Raw genomic sequence first — 14,116 nt, 5'->3', positions numbered from 1 at the left:
CTTGACCACTCTCTCACACCATACACAAAAATAAACTCCAAATGGATGAAAGATCTTGTGGTGAGACAGGAATCCATCAAAATTCTAGAGGAGAACATAGGCAGCAACCTCTACGACATCGGCCAAAGCAACCTTTTTCATGACACATCTCCAAAGGCAAGAGAAACAAAAGATAAAATGAACTTATGGGACTTCATCAAGATAAAAAGCTTCTGCACAGCCAAGGAAACAGTCAAAAAAACTAAGAGGCAGCCCACGGAATGGGAGAATATATTTGCAGATGACACTACAGATAAAAGACTGGTATCCAAGATCTACAAAGAACTTCTCAAACTCAATACACGAGAAACAAATAAACAAATCAAAAAATGGGCAGAAGATATGAGCAGACACTTTTCCAATGAAGACATACAAATGGCTAACAGACACATGAAAAAATGTTCAAAATCATTAGCCATCAGGGAAATTCAAATCAAAACCACACTAAGATACCACCTTACGCCAGTTAGAATGGCAAAAATAGACAAGGCAAGAAACAATTGTTGGAGAGGATGTGGAGAAAGGGGATCCCTCCTACATTGTTGGTGGGAATGCAAGTTGGTACAGACACTCTGGAAAACAGTGTGGAGGTCCCTTAAAAAGTTAAAAATTGAGCTACCCTATGACCCAGCCATTGCACTACTGAGTGTTTACCCCAAAGATACAGACGTAGTGAAGAGAAGGGCCATATGCACCCCAATGTTCATAGCAGCATTGTCCACAATAGCCAAAGCGTGGAAGGAGCCGAGATGCCCTTCAACAGATGACTGAATTAAAAAGATGTGGTCCATAAATACAATGGAATATTACTCAGCTATCAGAAAGAACGAGTTCTCAACATTTGCTGCAACATGGATGGCACTGGAGGAGATAATGCTAAGTGAAATAAGTCAAGCAGAGAAAGACAAATATCATATGATTTCTCTCATCTATGGAACATAAGAACTAGGATAATCGGTAGGGGAAGAAAGGGATAAAGAAAGGGGGGGTAATCAGAAGGGGGAATGAAACATGAGAGACTATGGACTATGAGAAACAAACTGAGGGCCTCAGAGGGGAGGGGGCTGGGGGAATGGGATAGACTGGTGATGGGTAGTAAGGAGGGCACGTATTGCATGGTGCACTGGGTGTTATACGCAACTAATGAATCATCGAACTTTACATCGGAAACCGGAGATGTACTGTATGGTGACCAACATAATATAATAAAAAATCATTAAAAAAATAAGTAATGATGGTAACAGAATATTGCCCTTTGAATAAAGTAGGAATCCATGAACCCACATAGATATAAATGAGTGAATCCATGAGTATACATACATACGTGTGTACGATGAGGAACAAAGCTGCAAAGTCCCTGTCTACAAAATACACATTAAGTACAAAAAGGGAAATAGTAACTTACGGTGATAGAATTACCACTGGCAGATACCACTCTAATCAGGTGATCAGATGATTAGAGTGGACTTCATCAGGGGTGAGAGGAATCAAAATTATTTACCACCTGACAGGATAGCTTGACAAGGTTGTTGCCTCATTTCTGTGATGTTCCTGCCCAAGATGCCTAACCTGAATCTAATCTTCGGGAAGGATCAGACACACCCAGATCAGGGATGTTCTCCAGAATAACTGCCCTGGAGCCTCCAGCAGAGTCCAGATTATGGGAGTCAAGGACAGAACGACTGAGGAAAAGAAAGACACGACGAGTAAATGTAGCCTGAGATTCTGAACTGAATTCTTTTGTTTTAATAAGGACATTCAGGGGATACTTCCCTGATTTCGATGGTTGTATTGTGATAAGAGGGTGTCTTTGTGGGAGATACACACTGACGTGAAGAGCAGTGGGGACCAGGTCAGCAACTCGCTCTGAAAGGGTTCAGGAAAGTCAGGTCTTTGTGCTGTCTTTTCAGCCTTTGTCTAAGTTTGTGGGTTGGTTCAAAGTTTACAGAGAGAAAACCAAGGGGGGAAATATCTGGTAGAAAAAGGAGTAAAAGACATGAATAGACAATTCATTTACAAAGAAATTTAAATGGCCTTTAAATATATATGAGATATTCAGCATCACTCATAATTAGAGAAGCACAAGTTGAACCCTCACGGAAATATTACTTCTCATCTATCGTGAAAAAGCCATGGTTGAGTGAAGAGATGGGCAATCCTCTCCCCCCAAAACAGGTAAGTATAAATGCTGTTCTCTAACAAAAAGAACATGGAATCTTGGAGAGATGGCACATTTCAGAGGTGGGGCAGGCATAGGACAAGCTGGACGCGGAAGAGCTAGTTGTGACAGAAAATACGGAAGTGGCTCAGAGAATGATGGGGGCATGACAAAAGGATGCAAACCCAGCTTGCAGGGCCTCCACAAAAACTCATACAATTTGAGCACCTAAATAAATAGCAATGGATTATAACCGAGAGAATAAAACAAGTCAAAGAAGTAAATGGAAGGAAAAGCATTTCCTTGGAGCAAAAGTCCAGCTAGTACATGTAGATGAATTAATGGGGTTAGAAAAAGAATCCCCATTCGGCATCACCTACAGTAATGGTTTCAGGCAAGAATCCTCTAAGTTTGATAAAACTAGTGGGCAAGACAGTGAAGGGAAACTGGGTATTTCATAGGCTCCAAGTATCTTCCCACAAGATAATAATGACAAAAGAAAAGAAGGTAACTTTCTAGTTACTGGCAAACGTGACCATAAGAGATGAGGGTTAACGTCTTCATAATGGGACACACCACTCTCATGCACTCCCTGAGAATGACGGGATGAGAAGAGCAAAGCTCATCTGTGGTTTCCCACCAAAACTGTACAGCTTGAATCCAAGCCTGGTTAACATTAGACAAGCCCAAATCAAGGGTCATTCTGCAAAATAACTGGCCTGGACTCTTGAAAACTCTAAAGGGTGTGAAAGAGATAAAAAGACAGCAGAACTCTTCCATGGTCAAGGACACGAAGAGACAGGACTGCTAAATACAAGGTCTGATTCCAGATTGAACCCTGGAGCAGAAAAGCCATAGTTTTCCTGTTTCTGTCGAGGATACTGCTGGGCAGTTAATGAGCTCTGACGATGGTCTGTAGATTAGATAACAGTATTGCAGCAGTGCGGAGTTTCTGGTTCTCATAATTGTACCGCGGTTATGTAAGAGAACGTTTTTGTTTAGGAAATAGGCACAAAAGTATTTAGTAGTAAAGTGCATCCTATCTATGACTTGCCTTCGGACATTTCAGGAAAGGTACACACACACACACACACACACACACACACACACACACACACCATAGTCCCGTATATGAACACAAACAATGATTTAGCAAACGTAAAATTTTAACATCGTGGAAAATGGGGTACAACGTATACAGAAATTCTTTGTACTATTTTTGTAAGCCTTTTATAGTCTGAAATTTTAAAATGAACTATTTTGTAAAACTTAAAAAAGATTTGTGACTTTTTAAAGTGTCCTGGCGTGGTTTAGTTTTTTCTTAGCGTTGCATCAAATAATGGTATGTCTTAATCTTATGGTGTGATAGGGAAATACGGCATGTAATATTTCATGGAATGTATAGTATAAAGATGCTATTAGGCACTAGTTGTGTCTTGTATTAGTTTTGTAACCTTAGATGAGGGTACTCAGTGTGTGAGGCTCCGTTTCCTCAGGTGAATAGTACTGCATGCATTGTGGGGTTGTGGAAAGTTTAAGCGAGGTAATGTGTTTGAAAACCAGCAGATGTCCTGGCATTTAGTAAATGTTCAGTAAATTGTGCTGGTTAAAATAATGTATTCATATAAAAGTGATATTCTTTAAATGAGTAATGTAATTCAAAGAAGCTGGGTATTCGCTACTCTGGTGCCTTCTGTATCACAAAAACATTCCAGGAGAGGAAGCGTTTCACTTCCAGGGTACATAGGACTCCATCGGGGAATGTCTGATGGTTTACTGGCTTTTAGTAAGCTACACTGTCATTAAGACCAGAAATAATGTGAATAAGGGTTATATGCCAGGGTCCTTGTTTCAAACTACAGTGTGTATAAGGTTCTAGTATTTGAGCTGTTCTGATGCTGGATGGTTCAGGAAGTTAGATTTATGCTTCAAGAAAGAAGCACAGTTTTCATATAGATCTCCAAGTAAGACAACTAATCCTTTTAAGAAAAAGGATTTTAAGAATATACCTCATGTATCTGTTTGCTTTTTTGCCAGGAAAAGGAACCCCTCCGTGTAATACCACTTAAAGAGGTTCATAAAGTGCAGGAATGTAAGCAGAGGTAAGCACCAGCTCTCACGTAGTGCCTGGCACGACTTACTGATACTCCACATGCCTCAGTTGGATTGACGTGTCCGGATGATGTTATTCCATCTAGCGTCACTTCTAGTGTTGTAGTTGGGATATGCTCGAGCTTACAGAATCCTCAGATTAAAGTACTGAGATATTTTTTGTTTCATTTGAAAACTAAAAGTTAAGAAACAACCCGTAGGCTTATTAATGGGAAGGAAAAAATTTAATATGAACAACTTCTATCATATTTGACAGATTGATGTATTATTTATTTTAGTATTTGGAAGTTGCTACAGAATAGGGCTTTATAAGAAAATGTGTTAACTGTGTTTCTTAGCAGTTGAAAACTTTGAATTTTAAACTTCTTTTATGAATCTTTTAAAAAATATATGTAACTATATAAAATATGTAAAATTTAATGCAAGAATAAATTGAAAAAGATGCTAATTTGGTTTTGCTAAATTACATCAGTATTTTATCTCTATTTCTTTTCTTTTTTTTTTTTTTAAAGATTTTATTTATTTATATGACAGAAATAGAGACAGCCAGCGAGAGAGGGAACACAAGCAGGGGGAGTGGGAGAGGAAGAAGCAGGCCCATAGCATAGGAGCCTGATGTGGGGCTCGATCCCATAACGCCAGGATCACGCCCTGAGCCGAAGGCAGACGCTTAACCGCTGTGCCACCTAGGCGCCCCTCTATTTATTTTCTTATTGACATATATTTGGTACTAGATAAACAAGTGAAAGAAACACTATCCAACAACTGCTATTTACGTGCAATTGGATGTTTGTTTTTGTTGACAGTGACATAATGATGAGGGACAATCTCTTTGAAATTGTAACATCGTCTCGAACTTTCTATGTGCAGGTGAGATACTTCTTTGGAGATTATAGATCCTCCTACCAAGAGATTGATAATTTTAGAGGTGAAATAGATATAAATAAACTTGTTGCTTATGTGAATAAGAAAAGGAAAACATGACAACTGTAATTCACAACTTAAAAAATGTTATATATAAAATTATTGGTAGGTCATATGTTCAGCAAATAGGGAGTGTACTCTTTGTTCTGAATTGGCAGGATAGAATTAAGTAGTATTTGTGGAAAGGCAAATGCTGTTTTAACTGAGATGCTAACTTTCAATTTGGATTATTTTTGCACATATTTTGGAGTTTTGATTGTATCGTTTTTGGTAATTTTAGAAATGGGGTCTAAAATACCCACAATAAAAACAGACAGTAGATCACACTGGTGGTAGATAGGTATCCTGTATTTACCTTTTACTTACACAGCGAAATAGTTAGATTGAGAGTTTTTTTAAAGAACTTTTGTTTTTGTTTTATAAAAGTTACTTATGATTATTGCATAAAATTTAGAAAATATAGAAAAATATGAAGAAAAGGGTATAAAACACACAAAATCCCACATTCAGGAAACCATTCTTATTGTAGTGCCTTTTTAAAGGCATATATTTTTATAAGTGGGATCATATGAAGTACACAGTGATATATTCTGTTGAATATATTATAGTCTTTTTTCCACATCATTTAAAGTTCTGTAACAACTTTTTACAACTGCACCGTACTCCATATATGAATGCTCCACAGTAAACTGTTTCTCTGCTCTTCTGTCACTATTTACATAGTTTTGTACATTTACTATGATAAACAATGTGGTGGTGAACATTTTTGTGCTCAAGTTTGCCTGAATTTCTTCTTTAGGGTAAGTTTCTAGATCAAGAATAACTATCAGAGCATAAACCTTTTTCAACCTCCTTTTTTGCCAAATGGATTTCTAGATTTATGCTTTGCCTTTGCCTGCTTTGAGTTTTTCCTTTTAAAAGTCCTTGTTACAATCATTGGTTCAAAAGAGCATGCTGTAACTTAACAATCGTTGAACACAAGTAAAGGGCAGTATCTCTGCACCTCTCTTAGGTCCTGTTTAACTGGATTTAAAGTCATAGTAAAGTTTTAAATTCACATTGGAACACAAGGTCCTACCAAGGAATATGATACTTTGGAATATGACTACCAGTATTTCTTTCAGTATTTAGTGTAGTACTAGAAAATATTTCTAGAAAAATAAGATATATAATGATGTCAAAATGTTTAACTACACAATTACATAAATACTCCTGTAATAGATTCAGATAATATAGCAGTAGATAGAGCAAAATGAGGTTTGTCTTTGACTTCTTCCTCTCATTTTCGCTCCAGAAGTATTCATATTGACACTTTTTGATGTGTCTGATCTTAAAATATTAGGTGTCCAACTTTTGTCTCTGTGATAACTTACCATGCAAAACCTGGCTTTAAAAAGTGATTTCTAAAATTTTTTGAAAACCATTGCCTTGGAATGATTTTGTTGTTGACCCTGTAATTTACCAAAATGAATACATTGGATTTATAGACGTGGAGCTGATTTTGAGGACAAACTGACTGAGTGGGTCCTTTCTCTCCCTTAGGCTGATAGCCCTGAGGAGATGCACAGTTGGATTAAAGCAGTCTCGGGTGCCATTGTAGCACAGCGGGGGCCTGGCCGATCAGCATCTTCTGTATGTTTCCTGCTCTCTGGGGTGGTACTCCCTAGGGTGCCCCCCCCCCATCCTGTCCAGTTATTTTCCTTCCTCTCCCCCTAATCCTTCTGGTTTCTTTCTGTATTGAGATTTATTTGCATGTTGACTTTCATACCAATTGGACTTGCAAAAAATAATGCATTTCTAATTTAATGCTTCCTTGTAGTGTTCTGTATACATAACTTTCTGTGCATTGTATTGTCTTAAATGCACAAGCAGGGCAACTAAAGAATGAACGTTTCCTTGCTTTGTTTTAGGAGTTCTTACTTGTCACTAGGTCTAGATTTGTTACAACTTGACAAATTCTTAGTATGGGCTGTGGCCTAATCTGTAAAGCACCTGAAGTTGTAGCATTACACAGTTTGCCGAAAGCTTCAATTTCCTCTTTACTCCGTCTAATTTCGGTTAAGGATTTTTTTGACTTACTAGTGCCCTAAGACCTTTGAGCAGCTGGACCCTGATTTAATACGATTTCCTGTTCTCAGCCACTATTTTCCATTGCATGTTCTCATTTTCATTTTCTGGTAGGGTAATTTAAAAACCCACTGCTTTTCACTATCATAATTGTCTTTGTGGTAATATATAAAATTGAAATGTTAAACATTTTCAGAAGTAATAAAAATGTTTTTAATTTATCATGTTCAAGAACATCATAGGAATAAGATTTGGCTTTAGAATACCTTGGTCACTGGTCTCTCATCCGAAAATACAAATTCTACTGAGGAATAGAAAAAAAAAATTTTTTTTTTTAAGATTGTATTTATTTGCCAGAGAGAGAGGGAGGGAGCGCAAGCAGGGGGAGTAGCAGGGATAGAGAGAAGCAGGCTCCCCTATGAGCAAGGAACCTGATGCGGGACTCCATCCCAGGACCCTGGGATCATGACATGAGCTGAAGGCAGACGCTTAACCAACTGAGCCACCCAGGCGTCCCGAGAAAAAAAAATATTAAGTGTCTTGAAATATAACACTTCTGTCTGCCGAATGTGGTCTGACATGTCGTTATGAAAGCCTTTATTACCTTCTACAGATTTGTTGTTAATGCCAGATATTCTGCACTTTTGGTGTTTTTCTGGTAGTAATTCTGTCTTTTAATAGTTTCCTGGTAGTGAGAACTACAGATCAGTAAATACAAATCCACGTTTCTCATTTCTTAAATTACTCTCCTTATATCCTTTTTGGACTGTCTTAGAAGTCACTTTCATAGGTATTAATTTTGTAACTGCCTGTGTTTTATGTGACCTTTTCAGCAGCCAAGTATGAGACTCTCTGCAAAAACAATGTTGGGAAGAGGAAAATTGGAGAAGGGCATTTGTGTTTTGTGCTTTGTGGTGGGGGCAAGGTGGACTCTCTAGCTGTAACTGTCAGCAGAACTTTCTCTTTTCCTCCCTCTCCCCAGTATAGGTTAACTCTAATCTTAGCTTTGCACTGTGTTCCAGATGCGGCAGGCCAGAAGGCTGTCGAACCCTTGTATACAGAGGTATACATCAAGAACTGGTGAATGCAGCACGTATGTGGGCTCTCACGCAAACGTGCCTTCTTACTAGAGGGCCCGGACTCACTCACTACTTACAACTGATCATAGAAAGTTGAGTTAACCAAACTGCCTTTTGCAGTTACCGTAACTGACTTTGTCAACACTAACGCAAACTATTTCACTACAGTCATCCGGTTGGATATGTATATTTAAACAACAACAAAAAAGATAAATCATGAAAAAAATGGAACCTTGCTAATTGAAAAAGTCACATTAAGCTGTCTTCTAAAAATTAATTTACTGAATTGCCACAAGTTTCAACCTCTATAGTTTATGTATTTTGAAATTTTTTATACTACACCACTTAACTGCACCCTTGTTCTAATAATATATGCAGACTCATGCATGCATATACACTGGATAAACTCCACATTACTATAGTTTGCATGGCATTTTAAATCTCAGGTGAAATATAGCCAGCTCCTGGGAATCTCTAGTATTTTGTCAATTTGTAGCACTTTGTTTTCAAAGCCGCTAGTATCATACATGAACGCAGTATACTAGGAACTCTATGGCAATGCATTTGGAATGGTCATATTAAGGATATCTTTAGTTAGAAGCAAATTGAAATTAAGATTCACAACTGGTAGTTATTTCATCACAGTTTTAATAAATGATTAAATATGTACCCTTTGCTACCTTTAAAATCTTTAGCCATATGAATGTATGACGTATTCAAAACTAAATAAATGCAGTGAAAGAAACAGAAGACTGCGCTTTTATTGGTTGCAGCTAAATTCAGGGACAAAAAACTAAGTTTGTCAGACCTCCAGACAAAATTGCAGGTTTGAAAAATAGTGAGTTCTACTTATTAAAGAAATATGGCCTTTCCTTTTTATATTTCTGCATTTTTATCTTTTTATCTTCCTAAACTATGTGGGAGGATTCCTAGTGTTGATTGAGAAGGTGCTCTTAAATAGGACGGCAAAGCGGGTAGGCCCTTCAAACACAGTTCGGTCGCAGCTGGAGCACTGCGCTCCAGGATAGGCTGACTGAGTCTTCAAGTGGCAAAGCTTTGGTGACAGACCTGGTTTCTTAGTGGAAATGGTTGTTGACTGTCATGGCTTTAACCTCACTCCTAAAAATGCATTGCTTTGGGAAGGAACTTGCACATGTATGCTGCATGGCTCATGCTTCTGCTCTGTGTGTGTGTGTGTGTGTGTGTGTGTGTGTGTGTGTGTGTGTTTTGTTTGTTTTTCAGAGAAGAAAGTCTCACACTGAGTTACTAACTTGGTCGTTACTGTTTGACCGTGTCTGACCAGCACTGCTCTTTGCAGGAGCATTCCAGCTGTCCTGCAGAACCCAAGCCCGCTTTCCGCTCTGCCAGCGCAGCCGCCGCCTCACATTCCACAGCCTCTCGCAGCAACTCTCTGGTCTCAAGCTCTACCGTGGAGAAGCGAGGATTTTATGAATCTCTTGCCAAGGTCAAGCCAGGGAACTTCAAGGTCCAGACTGTCTCTCCAAGAGAACCAGCTTCCAAAGTGACTGAACAAGCTCTGCTAAAACCTCAAAGTAAAAATGGCCCTCAGGAGAAAGACTGTGACCCAGTGGACTTGGATGACGCGAGCCTTCCGGTCAGTGACGTGTGAGATGGAAGCGCGTGGAGCCTCGCCTGCCTCCTCAGCCCTTCTAGCCAAAGATGATAAAGGATGAAACGGTTTTTAATACGTCTGTTATACTGCCTCTTTGATGTACTCTTTATAAGCTGGTAAACCAAGAATCTAGGGAGTGGCCAAACGAAATGTAATTTCTTTAAAAAAAACAAAACACAAAAAAATGAACGAACGCAAGAGAAAACCTAAGTGTTTCAGTATCAATTGTCTGAAGCTTCGTGTGCTCTCTTTTGGGTGATGAAAATGTGTGTGTGGTATTTTTTCCTAGTGAATTTGACAATTTAAATGTTTAACAACTTAAAACATTAAAAATGCTTATTAATTATTTTGGTTGTTTTTAAAATGCTACTTAGATTTCCTATTAGATGCTTGATATTTACATATTCTTACTGGTTAATATTATTGAATGAAATATTGTCAGACTAAGATACCTAAAATCATGATGTCTGTGGTGCTGTGAAATTTGTACTACAATGTGGACAGTTTGGAAATGATAACCATCTCCGATGCTCTGGATCTTGAGGTGACTGGCACGTGTTGCATAGAGGGTGTCATTGGACCAGTTAGTGAGGGTTGTAGGTTGCATGGGGTGGAAATGAAAACTCACACAACTGTGTCATGGACATGGATTTGAGAAAACTTCGGACTTGCGACGGTCTCTGCTCTATGAAAAGGTGAAAATGATTTGGTATGAAATTTCTGGGAGATCTGATTTTCACATCGAGGTTTTATAAATAGTTCTTCTTTCTATATTTGGATCAGTGAAAGACCTCAAGTTTATATGTAAAGACATACTGCCCTTAGCCGTGCGATTGCAGCCTCTCCTTTTTGTCACTGATTAACCTCTATTCAAGCGCCTGTGTCTTCTCATCTTGTTGGAGAACGTTGTCGGAATAATGTGCTCAAAAGTCCTATGTGATCGGTTGTAAACATTGGGATAAAATTAATTTTCAGTAGCATAGTTAATGTGCTAAATAAGATATCCTCTTACGGTCGAGATGCCAGAATGCTTTTATTCTACTACCTGTGCAATATGTATGTTGTAAAACACAAATTTGAGTATACGTTTAATCATAGGGTTATCGTAAATGTCAGCACCGCTCCAAAAACCCCTTAGTTTCAAGTGTTGAATAATAGACCAGCTTGAAGTACCATTTTTATGGTTGAGTCTTAAACATTTGCTTTAAGAAAATAGTCTTGAATTTCACATGCTGCTATTTTTATGATATTTTACCATCTTACTGTGCTGTTTTGTTTTGAATTCGTATGTGTCACTGTTTCTCCTTTGTGTTTTCTAAGATGACGTCTTGTTTGAGAAAGAGGGGGAGAGATTTCCTGCTGCAGTGGTGGGGTCCTGAGGTTACTATCTGTTATAGTGGAATTATCATGGAATCCGTTTAAAAATCCAAATGCATAAAGTGCACCACTCAACTTTTTTATTCATAAGCTAATATTTTGAAAAGTTATATTTTGATTTTTTTTCTTTTTTGCAGCTGTATTGGAAAATGGTAGAATGGAAAGGTTTTAAGTAGATATCACTTTTTCTGCTGGTATATCCATTCTAATGGCTCTTTAGAAAGTGACTTTTTCGTGAACACACCTAAGAAATCTTGTGTAGACAGTTGGCAATATTCAGGAGCCTTATGCTTTTTTTCTTTGGTACAGCTTCTACATTGCATGTTCATTTTAGCATATTTTGGTATTGGTAATTTGATATATTTCATAGTGGCAAAATACTAGCTCTATTTTGGGACTTTTTATAGAACTACCCTTGTATTTAGTAGCATAGGAAAATGTTCTTGTGATTGTCAGGGTCTCCTAATATTTATCTCAATACTTTTATAATTCTATGAAAATTATTTAATTATTTTAAAACTTATACTTTTCTTGTAAATAGGTCACATCTGAATTGTCAAAAAATTACTTTGAATACCTTAATATTTGCTGCATTTTTTTTCTGTATATATAACATGTCTTTCAGAATGGGGATGTATGTGTGCTTCCCAGTGTTTACTTTTACCTCTGTTATCTTTATAATGTCAAACTGGTTGAACACTGTAATGACTTGAGAATAAACTCAAAATTCTAACTTCTCATTTGGTTTGGTTCCACTGTGGTGTGAACGAGTAACAGAACTGGTACAAAACATGGGTCATTGACTGGAAGTTACATGTTTAAGGGCAGACTAATTATTTGGTAACCTTTGAAAGTTACAGTTTGATATAAAATTACACAAGGAAAGATGATTGGTTTTGGAAAAAAGGGCTTGCTTATTTTGCTTCACTAAAACAAAACCATGTCCTCAAAAGCACTACGACATATGTCGGCTTCAGAGCGTACTTTGAATTGTCCAGGCTGCTTTCGCCGTTCTTGGTTATTGGTTAGACTGGACATGGATGGCATGAGCGAGGCTGGGTGCTGAGGGCATTTTGATTCCCAGATGGGCCACTGACGTGTGCTTGTCAGTGTTAGAGGTTGTTTTTTTTTCACACCCGCTGTTGGTAACACAGAGTCCATGCCTGCTGTATAGCCAGCATCTAATAATGATGGAATTGGGTAAAGGCTATCTGACTTAGCAATCTTTATTAACTGATGCAACCTAATTTTATTTCCCTGAAAAGTATTTTAAATGTTTTTATTTTTTAAAAACCCAAAATAAGAAAGCTCTAAACTCTGTTGCTTTCACAAAAAAAGAGATCCCTTTCACAGCCTTTTTTTTCCTTCTAGCTGCATTTCAGGAATTTTCTTTAAGTGTTTCTCATACCTTTATCAAAACAGAACAGTAGGTGAGGCAGGAAATACTTGTATTAAAAAGTGCAGTGACATAACAGCTTAATACCAGATTTGGTAAGAATTTTCCTTTTCTTTCTACGGGTTTGACAGTCTACATCAGACATGATGATAATACACTTAGAGGGGTTTGTATTTTACATTTGCAACTTTGCTCATGTTATGCCGACCCAAAATTAATTGTTTATTTTTATTTTTTAATGATTTATGAAAATTACATTTTTTAAAACCTAAGACTTACTGAAAATCTTACTGAATTGGGGTTAGCATTTATAATTTTGATTGATAAAATTAGTATTCTGTTTTCCGGAGGGAAAGTGAATAGTGCCTTACTATGGTGCAGTCATGTGGTAACAGTGCCACCTTCTGGTTATGTCATTGCTAAATTTAAAGTAATTTGTAGTCTAGTTCACTTCGTTTATTTCACTCATCATAGAAATTAAGGAAGATACGTAATTGCATAGGATAGTTTTGAAATTAATATAAAATTTAAATCAACATTTGCAAATGACTTCTTTAAGCTATTTGGCGAGAATTATAGATTAACATGTAGTTTTAAGAGTTCTTGTACATCTTTTATTCAGCTTTTCCCAGTGATAATATACTGAAAATTAGTGAATTTTAGTAGTAAAATATTATAATCAGGATACTGATACAAATACAGTCAAGATACAGAACAATTGCGTCATCACCAGGACCTCTTAAGGATACCTTTATAGCCACACCCGCATCCCATTTTACAGGTTTGGTAATAAACTTAGTAACATCAGGTTCAAAATCCAATTCTTTTGGGGCCCCTGGGTGGCTTAGTCGGTTAAGCATCTGCTTTGGCTCAGGTCATGGTCCCAGGGTCCTGGGATGAGCCTCGAGTTGGGCTCCCCGTTCCTCGTGGGAAGCCTGCCTCTCCTTCTCCCTCCGCTGCTCCCCCTGCTTGTGCACTCTCTCACTCTCTCTCTCTTTCTGTCAAATAAGTAAAATCTTTAAAAAGTCCGCAATTCTTTTGATACCAGAGTTTAGGCTCTCAGCTACTATGGTATTAATCGCCTCGGTAGGAGTCTCAGAAACTATTCTTCATTTACATTATCCTACCTCCAGGTTATTAAATAAGTTTAATTTTCATTCAATCTATTTTTAACATTCCCCGAACCATAGTATTTCAAAGGATAGAAATTTGAAAATAATAATTTCCTTATAGATACATTTAAATTTAACACTTGAGAATAGTCCATAAGTATCCTGATCATAACCTCCCTGAGAGGTTTTAAGCCCTGACATTTGATGTTGTATAAATTT

At 37.6% G+C, this 14,116-nt stretch overlaps 1 protein-coding gene across 7 annotated transcripts in view; it reads left to right on the top strand.

The window, feature by feature from the left end:
- The window catches only part of PLEKHA1 (pleckstrin homology domain containing A1), a 56,554-nt gene extending 44,425 nt beyond the window's left edge, over positions 1 to 12,129 (top strand). For 3 of the 7 annotated variants that reach the window (XM_057308514.1, XM_026494314.4, XM_044382227.3), the window contains 4 exons: positions 4,235 to 4,299; positions 5,116 to 5,179; positions 6,776 to 6,865; positions 9,698 to 12,129. In XM_057308514.1, the coding sequence (XP_057164497.1) occupies positions 4,235 to 4,299; positions 5,116 to 5,179; positions 6,776 to 6,865; positions 9,698 to 10,009 (531 nt within the window). In that variant the 3' untranslated portion in view covers positions 10,010 to 12,129. Of the gene's footprint in view, positions 1 to 4,234; positions 4,300 to 5,115; positions 5,180 to 6,775; positions 6,866 to 8,322; positions 8,394 to 9,697 lie in introns of all 7 variants that reach the window. The other 4 variants (XM_057308515.1, XM_026494318.4, XM_057308516.1 and 1 more) reach the window with 2 other exon arrangements.
- Positions 12,130 to 14,116: the final 1,987 nt, after the last annotated feature.

The sequence above is a fragment of the Ursus arctos genome, unplaced genomic scaffold, assembly GCF_023065955.2.
Source record: "Ursus arctos isolate Adak ecotype North America unplaced genomic scaffold, UrsArc2.0 scaffold_7, whole genome shotgun sequence".
In the NCBI taxonomy this organism is placed as follows: Eukaryota; Metazoa; Chordata; class Mammalia; order Carnivora; family Ursidae; genus Ursus; species Ursus arctos.
The sequence above is the reverse complement of the archived record's forward strand: the minus strand, read 5'-3'. Positions and strand labels throughout refer to the sequence as shown.